This window comes from Curcuma longa, chromosome 11 (genome assembly GCF_044706935.1).
Source record: "Curcuma longa cultivar G26 ecotype Majalengka, Jawa Barat chromosome 11, ITB_CL_G26_1.1, whole genome shotgun sequence".
Lineage (NCBI taxonomy): Eukaryota > Viridiplantae > Streptophyta > Magnoliopsida > Zingiberales > Zingiberaceae > Curcuma > Curcuma longa.
The window spans coordinates 5307433-5316957 of NC_133871.1; the positions used below are offsets into that span (position 1 = coordinate 5307433).

The 9525-nt window shown below is 37.2% G+C and overlaps 1 protein-coding gene across 2 annotated transcripts; it reads right to left on the reverse strand.

The window, feature by feature from the left end:
* Positions 1 to 457: 457 nt before the first annotated feature.
* On the reverse strand, positions 458 to 6518 carry LOC141838261 (receptor-like serine/threonine-protein kinase ALE2). Of its 2 annotated transcripts, none has more exons than XM_074725689.1 (8): positions 6222 to 6518; positions 5026 to 5136; positions 4855 to 4944; positions 4358 to 4729; positions 4018 to 4278; positions 2153 to 2542; positions 1693 to 1933; positions 458 to 1390 (listed from the first exon to the last, which is right to left on the reverse strand). In XM_074725689.1, the coding sequence occupies exons 1-8, from the start codon at positions 6277 to 6279 to the stop codon at positions 712 to 714; spliced, it is 2202 nt and encodes a 733-aa protein (XP_074581790.1). In that variant the 5' UTR covers positions 6280 to 6518; the 3' UTR covers positions 458 to 711. The 2 variants fall into 2 exon arrangements, with proteins under 2 accessions (XP_074581790.1, XP_074581789.1); XM_074725688.1 differs by lacking the exon at positions 6222 to 6518 and adding an exon at positions 5465 to 5555.
* Positions 6519 to 9525: the final 3007 nt, after the last annotated feature.

Below are 9525 nucleotides of genomic sequence, written 5' to 3' on the forward strand. Positions count from 1 at the left end.
TATAATAATTTTTGTTGTTTAAATTCTCTCAAAATTAGAAAACATCCATTAGTTCTCAGTAAATGTTGAATATAGAGAGAAGGAACAACACTCCAAACTTGGCCAACTTATGATCAATCCCTCTAAAAGGAGTCAACTGAAATCACGCTTAAAAAACTATATCTCATCAATGCAACAAAAGATGATTTCATTCAACCCAAATAGTTCAATATCATCGACCCCACAATGAAATATAAATAGATAAATCAGATACCAAACAAATTCAATCCGTGCCCAATGCAACAAATCTACCATCTGAAAACTAACTCAACTACGTCTCAAGGGTAACTATACCTCATCAAATTCAGCGGTCAAGTGGAGTTGACCTATGATTATAGAACATAGAACATGAGCATTTGCAGTCAGAATTCTACCATCGATTACTTACAAACTTCCAACTACTGCAAAACCCAGAATCTGATGCTAAACTTTGATAACAAGTTAAATTTGTAAAAGATCACGAGAACGTTAGTAACAAGCGAGGAAGCACAGTAGACCTCGTGTAACATTAGAGACTTTTGGAGTGACGACGATGACAAACGAATTGATATAACACAAATGAGAAATCAAGTTATGCCTTGTGAATTGGCACCTCTTGAAGCTGTACATCACCATGGAAAAATGACAGGAATGAGCATTTCCTCAGACGTATCTTGAACCCAGGAGCTGCAATCAGGGCCTCGACGCAGCGTAAGGATGACCGTGGTCACTCATGCTCCCTCTCAATCTGTGAAATTGTTGTTTCTTCCTCTTCGTTCGCAAAGGCCCAGATCGGTTCGGCCTGACCAAGCCTTCAATCCCACTGACTAAATTCGATGCCGAATGGGGTCTCTGGATTTCTTCCATGGGCCCTGAGCTATACTCCATGGTCATGAATGAAGCAGCTGCACCATACATCAATCGTGGTGTAGCGCTGTTCCACCAACTGCTCTCGCTGTCAAAGTCACCCTTGAAATCGCATTCTGTGCCCAGTGATTCCTCCCTGTGGCTGACAGAATTATCGCAGGCTTCATCCATGTCATTGCATATTAGCTTCAATGCTTGTACCACTTCTCCCATGAATGGCCTTTGAGATGCCTCTGTTTGAACACACATGGAGGCAATTGCTGCTACCTTTGCCATATTCTCAAAATCGTACTTTCCGCCTAACAATGGATCGACCAATTGCTCCAATCCTTCTGTGGTAGTAAGCAAAGGGCGTGCCCACGTAACAAGGTTCTCTGGACCTTGGGACTGAGATATATATACTGGCTTCCTACCAGACAGAAGCTCGAGCAATACGACCCCGTAGCTGTAAACATCACTTTTAACGAGGAGGTGCCCGGTCATAGCATATTCCGGTGCAACATACCTGCAAGGTCATGATTAGGACTCTGGTAAATGCAGTGAAATCTAGGTGATATGCCATGTTAGGAAAGATATGTGTCTCAATCATCTTTGTCAACTAGCTAGCAGATGTGTGTTCAACACAAGAAAAATATCAGAATATCTAAATGGCAATATTTACCAGGAAGGAACTCTCACTGGCAGAAAGTATACTAGCAAGTTATCATCATCATTGTGCCATTTCATCCATATGAAATGCCAGTGACAAGCAATCAAGGAAATTCATGTCAAACCAAAGGAAATGGTAGGTGAGCAATGTAACATTACCCAAAGGTGCCCATAACTTGGGTGGAAATATGGTGAAGTCCTTCCGATGCTTCCCTAGCCAACCCAAAATCTGAAACTTTGGGAGTAAAATCAGCCTCGAGTAGGATATTACTGGCCTTGAAATCACGGTGTATGACACGAGGAGTGGAATCCTCATGCAGATATGCTAGTCCTCTTGCTGCACCAAGGGCAATTTTCATCCGTGAGTCCCAGTCAAGAGGCTGCTTCATTTTATCAGGACCTGAAATTCCAGCAAGCAATAAAAAAAACAGAATTTTGAGTAGAATCAATAATTAAAATGGTACATGTTGCTAAAAATGCAAGGACTCTTAGTAGTTTATATGCTCAAAAATAAAAACAAATAAAAAAGAACAGATTATTCTCAAGGAACTTCTAGATTTTTCAGGCACCATGCTTAGCAGTAATAATACCACAGATAAGGAACTGGGAAGATACATACCATGAAGATGGGACTCAACACTTCCATTGCGAACAAATTCATATACCAAACACCGGATTCCATCTTCAACGCATATACCAATCAGCTTGACAAGATTACGATGGTGCAATCGACTAAGTGTTTCTACTTCAGTAATAAATTCTCGATCGCCATTTTGGTCCTCCTTGGTAAGCAGTTTAACAGCAACCTCAGCACCATCATCCATGACACCATGGTAAACCCGTCCAAACCCACCTTTGCCCAAAAACTTTCTAGAACTAAACTTGTCTGTAGCCTTCTCAAGCTCAGATACTGAAAATGTCCTCACTGAAGGTGGGCAGGTAGGCATGGTGGAAACAAAGGACATTGACATGGAGCTGGCTAAACTACTTGATAATATCGATCTATTGCCTGCGCGAATGCACATAGAATTAAGACAAAGGGCAATTTAGTGGAAGTCATAAAACAAAGATCACAAGTAGAAAGACACAATATGTAATCCTGTAAGTGATCAAGGCTCTGAACATACAATGCAATTGCAGTGCAAACTGAAAACCATCTTTGAATTACAAAGAAAAGATAGATTGCATCTAGATGGGCAACAAACCGTATGAATGGATATGGAATCATGGAAACAACAATGATACAGTAATTGAGAAACTATATGCAAGCATCAATAGATAAGCAATTATTGACTAGTAAAACCCATCACTGCAATTGAATCAACTTATTATCAGTATTTGTCACACTAGAAAGGCATTCAAGATAGAAGCAGAAAGAACGCAGATAGAAAATGCTTATCAAAAATAAAGCAGAGGGGAAAAATCATAGGAGCCTAAAAAAAGAATAGAAAATAAAAGGAAGTCAAAAAGCCACTATATAGATATGCTATACAAAAAAGCAAACAATTGATGTTCTGATTATGAATCATGCACTCGATAATTGATTAATGATCCACAATAAAACAAGTCATGCACCCTGAGTACTTGGTGTCAGCACTCTACATTACAGGTCTTATCCTGTCATGAACTTTATGTAAAGTTTATCTTTGCTAGTAATGCCAACTGATTATGAATCTCTGGAAGAAACTATCAACATAATTACCATGGTTTCTAATATCGTAGGTACTGCACTTCTCAGTTCTGAGTAGTTAAAACAGAAGGTTTCAATTAACTGCAGGTATGATGCTTGTAGCATGAGATCCTATCAGTGGTTGTGTGGCAAAGTTATGACATGTAAATACAAAATTTATTACTATGGTATGTGCAATGTTAAGAATAGCAGACAAAACCTGATGATCAAGCCAAAATAACTGGAGCTGTCTCTTTATTCTCCATTGTTTAAGACAAGACTGGTACAGATTCAGTCACAGGTTAGGAAAGTTGAATGTATAAATTGATAAAATAATCGAGAAACACAAAGAACTGGATTATTCATCTCTAGAAAGCCTGATTCCAGGTTAAGGTAACTTTCTAGACCAAGTTCTAAGATCTTGAAAGTTGGGTGACAAAGAGGAAGTGAACTTGAGGGAGCTGGGAGCTATTTTATGTGCAACATGCAGCTTCAGAAATGCTCCAGTCAAGATTTTACTGAATTGTGCTATTGCAAGAAACAAGAAGTGAAGAATCTAGTAATGAAGTGCTTGTGTAAGGATTAGCTGGATATTTTTTTTGCTAAACTGTACTATTAAAAGAAACAGGAAGTTTTTGTCAATTGATTGCTCAATCTTCATTTTGATAACCTTTTTGTAATATTTGATACTAGGAAAGATGATTCGTTACCAGTTTAAATCTCTTCTCAGTGGCATTGGCTTTTGCAGATAAATACAACAGTAAACATGCATGCATCATAGGATATACCAGAAAGACAACTAAATAATGGTTTACCTGTTTTTCGAATTACTGAGGAAGTACATGTAGGTCCAACAGAGCTAGAAGATCGACCAAGCTTCTTCAATCTCAGAGTCATGCACACTACGCCAAAGCATATCAGCATAAGTATGAATGAAGATAACACAATTATGGCAACTATTCTTCCATTAAATTTCTGCTTCTTGTGCATTGATATATTTGCTGTGAGTGGGTCCTGATGATCTCCAACACTTGGACCCAATGACTCACCAAAAGAGGGTGGTGGAGAAGGCAGTCCTGCATGGTGTTCTCAGACTCTTAGTGCACTACAAAGTTGGCATGTTGATAACATATGTAAAGAGGAGCATGGCATTACCTGGATAACGGACGTATAGCACATCATACTCACCAAAAAGAGACATGTTTATTGGTACTTTCTTTTGCCAAAATCTTTGGTAAGTCAGCAATGCAGACATCTTATCAAACTTCTCACCTAGAGGCACTAGGTCAATACTAACTGTTGTCTTTTCTGGGTCCTTCATGCTGGCAGTGGCACCCATTATTCTTACTTGACTTTGTTTCAAAAACGTGCCAGCTGCAACTTCAACTTCAAGCTCAGCAATTCTAGAGAATAGTTCAAATGGTGCTACACCAAGATCAATTCCAACTTGCATAGGGTAGACACACCCACAAGGTGAACCAATTGGGGTCGAAGTGAGTGGATCTGAGCAAGATATTTCATCACAACCTGTTTGAAGATTAATAATAAATGCAACCAGGTTAATCATGCTAACTAGCATCCTCATTGATGCATCATCAATGACATAATTAACTAAACTGTCACAAGTTTTGTTCAAGCAGAACAAACCACACCTTGAGATTGTTCTGGTGTCACTGAGGTTGGTGAGGGAGCAGGAGGCAAACTTCTTTGGTGTTGCACCCAATGATGTCTCAAGTGTGAACCTGAAGATGATCAAATATAATTGGTTTTTTCAAGAACCGTCAAGCTAATATAAGTATTTTCAAAATCAAAATGCAGTTTACCATGATGTTTAGGAGAGACAACTGGAGAAGGTGCAAGACCTAAAGGTGTTAAATTCCACAGTTTGTGTGAGTTTGTTGGAGATACTGCCTGATCCATTGCCATATGCATTCCTGCACAAGTAACTTGGAAAATTATAATGATTGCCTGTGTCATGAATGTGACCAACAAATCAGAAAATAAATAAATAATGGATAAACATACATGGGCAGGATAAAATAGTGTACACCTACATATCAAGTGGTAATACAAATGAAATAAAAATAAAAAAATAGACGTCAAGGGAATGAGAAAACACAATGAACCAAAAATATTTGCTGCACAGTGAACTTAATCGCTGTAATCTACACCACTTCAATATCAATGAAAAGTAACAAATAGGGCAAGCCACATCTTAGAATTAATGTTGCAATCTACAATTCTGGTCTTCCAGATTGTAACCTTGCATGCAGTCAACTAATGATGATTCGAACTCCAGTTTTGGATGGCCATTGTAATTGAGAAGAATTAATACCATCCCTTTCTCTCTTAAAAGTACAAAATCCAGGAGAATGGTAAGCAATGATTCTAACGCCCATCTCTACTAGCCTGCAACAATGCATGCAATGATATCAATCATTTGTTCTAAGCAAGAAAATTTCTTAATCTTTCAAGCAATCCAAGTTTGTCTCCCCACCCCCCACCCCCCCCCCCCCCCCCCCCCCCCCCCCACCCCTACATAGGTCGTAATTCCTTAACCCCGCAATGAGTAAACAGTGTTTTGTATTAGTAAGCAAAAAGTCAACACCACAACCAAAGTACTTTACTAAAGCTACTTTTCACTAAGATAGAAAATTTTACGATAATGAATTTAACAGACAGTATTATATAAAGTGTAGATATGCCGACACAACCAAATTTTGATGCATCTGCTAACCCATGAAAGCACCAATCAGTTTCAAGAAATCACTAGCGCACCATTCCACTCACATAGAGAAGTTACAACTTATATTCATCAACTAGAGTGCCCAAAATAACAAATTTAGCAAAGCACGAAACCGCATTCCCCACTTTCCCCGCACCCATCTAACTAGAAGCCGAGAACCAGCCAAACCCCAGCTGCCACCTTCCGAAAATTAGAGAAAACGCGTCATCGGCTAAAAAAGACGCGATCTTGCACAAAATGCCGGAAAGTAAAGTGTGTGGAGCAAGCCCGTACCGGTGCGATTCGGAGCCAGACGGAGCAGCGAAAACACAAGCATCAGGAGCCCCGACATCTCAACTCGTCAGAAGTGCTCCCATTTCGCCATTCCAAGAGTCCAAGATGGCGGCGCTCCAGCGACGCCGCTGGAGGACGAGGAGGAAGCTCCGGCGGGGCTGGCTCATAAAACCCTAGGCCGTGGGGGCACCAGCAGATCCAGGATCACCGCGTCGAGCGAAGCAAGAGAGAGAGAAAGAGGATCGATCGAGCGAGAGAGAGAAAGGGGAAGAGAAATAAAGAGGGGCGCGCAATTACGGCGACTGCCACCAAACTTTGAGGTTGAAGAGTGAAGTGAGAAAAGCGAAATAAATCGCAAGGAAATAATAAATTAAAAATATAAATATTATAATACATACGAAATCATAATTATTATAATATATATAATAATTATAAAATTATAATTATTAAAATATATTTGATTAATCTAAAATTTAAATAAATAATAATAATAATAATATATATGTTGAATTTTTGATAAAAAAATAAAATAGAATGATTAAAATAAAATTGGATATCCTTTGACTTTTGTCAATTTTAAAAGGCATTTTTTAAAAAACAAGAAAATAAAGGGGGTGACATGAAACTGAAAAGCCAATGTTTTCATTTCAATAAAATGTATTTATATTTATCTAATGATAACTAAATATATATAATATATGAAGTCCTAAAAACTTAATTAATTAATTGTTTTTTAAATACATAGACTCTAATAATTTATAATTTTTTAAAAAACATATATTCATAATATATTAAAATAAAAATAATATAAAATTTATATATCAGATTAATATTTTATACAAACGACGATGCCATTAGTTGAATGGAAAAACGACATCAATTTCAAATTTGCGGGGTGTGTTTGAGAGATTTCTTAGGATGTTTTGATAAAATTAAAGTTAAGGTGTAGAATGCAATTTCTCCTTCATTTATTTATTTAATTCATTTGAGATCTTCTAATATGTTAATTAATCTTAATATTTAATTCCTATCCCTAATTTGCAAGTTGTTCTCTCTTAATTTTTTTAATTTAAATATCTAAATTAATTTTGAAAATGATCTATTCGACTTGTATAATTTCCATCTAATCATTAAAATAAATTTTGAAAATATAAATACCCACGATCCTATAATCTAACACTATCAAAAATCAAACTCTTATTATATAAGTATTTTATCATGTCCTGATGAAATAGAGATAATGCCTTTTTATAATGGTGAATTATAATTTTTTAATTTATCTCTTTATAAATAATTATGAAATCGATCTTGTCAAACCGTTGAAATAGTATATTTTATTTTATTTTTTTTTACTGAAGAGTACATCGTTTACCATCACATCGTACCCTCGGATGGAGTTGATCTTGCCGCGTCCATTAAATTAATACAGCTTGGATTAACGAAGCTTGGTGTGATCTTGCTCTGCGGATCCCCAGTCTCTTGCCGGACAGGATACAGGAAGCCTTGCTACTTTTGGATTGCATTACAATTAAATGAGCTCAGTTACTTTGCTGTTAGAGGACACTTTTATATTAATGAACCTTCATGTGATTTTGTCCCACTGTTTGAGATATAAATAACTCTTTTTAGAAGAAAAAAATTAAAATAAAAAAAATGTTTTTGAGACATTTTCATATTAAATTTGACTATCAATCCATTGATCAGTCGATTGACTTGCATCCGATCGACTTCCAACACTTGATCAGTCGCCTAATACACATTATAAGTCCATCCTAAAAGGTTGAGACTTAGTTAATTAACATACATTCCGGCAAAACAATCGCCAAAAGTCATCCCGACGAGACCTCTCCTATGTATAAATCACCATGGGATCTAAAAAATCATACCTTTAATACCTTACCTCTTATTTCCAAATCCTAACGGGTTAACGGATTATGGGGGTTAAGGATTCACACAGTGTTTGTTCACCAGCAACCTCAATTTAATATATATTTTTTATTTCTTTTGTCTTAATTATAAAGTGTCCAGCTATTGAGATTATTATTCCTCAGTTTAAACAAAATAAAATAATAATAATAATAATAAATTTGTTGCTGACTTTTTGACATCATTCGTTTAATTTACAATAAAATGGCGGGCAGCAGTTCAACTAATCAAAATAAACTGATGTATAAAAGTCAGAAATGAGCTAATTATTAAGTTTGGTGCTCAATGATTTTCACTAATTAATTCACACTAACTAACTAATTTGGATAAATAAACCGTCGATAAGTTCTATAATTAAGCGTACACAGTGAGTTGTTGTTCCTTAGCCCAGTTCATATCGTTAATCGTCATGTCCTGGTTCACCTTCAACTTCAATTTCAATTTTGACGAAGGAGGCGGGCCGTCTCCGTTGCTTCCTCTCCTCGCGATCTTGGCCTTGAGCCTCTTCGTCAAGGGGCCGACTTGGGCATTGGCCATAATCTTCAAGATCATGTCCCCCAACGGGGAAAGCATAATCGAAGAGGAGGAGGAGGAGGAGGGACAAGGATCCAATAAGAATTTATTGTTGTTGTTATCGTTGCTCATCATAATTCTTTCCCTCATTCACTATTTTGACGGGGCAATTTCAACATGGTCTCGGTCTTTTGGATTCGGTCGAGAAGCTGATCGAGGTGGTGGCGATGAGGACGAAGGATATGGCTTAGGAACCATCTTGTTTGTGCTATTGTTCTTTGTTCTTTACAATGTTTTGTGAGTTGGTTGTGCTTATGTTCTTTGTTCTTTATAATGTTTTTGTGAATGCTTGTGTAAGGAGGATTTAAAAGAGTTTTAGTTTTCCTTATTGCATTCATACACACATGGATTCATATACATACACGGTGCAAACGAATCGAGTTTGTTCATGATTTTTTTAAACCGATTCAAAAAATATTTAATTTATATTTAAAATTATCAAATTCGAATCGAACTCGAGTCTTAATACGAACTTAAAATTTTATATCCGGGGCGTAATTGAATTAGTTATGATTGAATGGAATTGTAAAAGAGAAGAGTTCAAATCTCAAAGATAAATTTGAATTTTGGAACATAATATCCTGTCAAATTAGGGTGATAAATTTTATTTTAATTTTCAAGAGAACTCAAAATTTTATTCGATTATTCACATCAGCTGTGTGGCCGACGCGTGTAGCCGACTTACGAACGGGCGCCGCAGCCGTTGCGCACTGGGATTCGATGGCAGCTCGAAGGGCCGACGGGCGCGCCACAGTTGCACTGTCCAACAGCCTTTTTCTCTTAGCCGCGCCACCAGCGCGCTGTA

What these genes read in the sequence shown, in the direction of transcription:
- LOC141838261 (XM_074725688.1), bottom strand. Translation starts at nt 5,540, where the DNA reads ATGGTATTAATTCTTCTCAATTACAATGGCCATCCAAAACTGGAGTTC. An exon ending in GCTATACGTCCGTTATCCAG is followed by an intron (nt 4,279 to 4,357) that starts GTAATGCCATGC and finishes AACACCATGCAG; the next exon opens with GACTGCCTTCTCCACCACCC. An exon ending in CAAGTTATGGGCACCTTTGG is followed by an intron (nt 1,391 to 1,692) that starts GTAATGTTACAT and finishes ATGACCTTGCAG; the next exon opens with GTATGTTGCACCGGAATATG.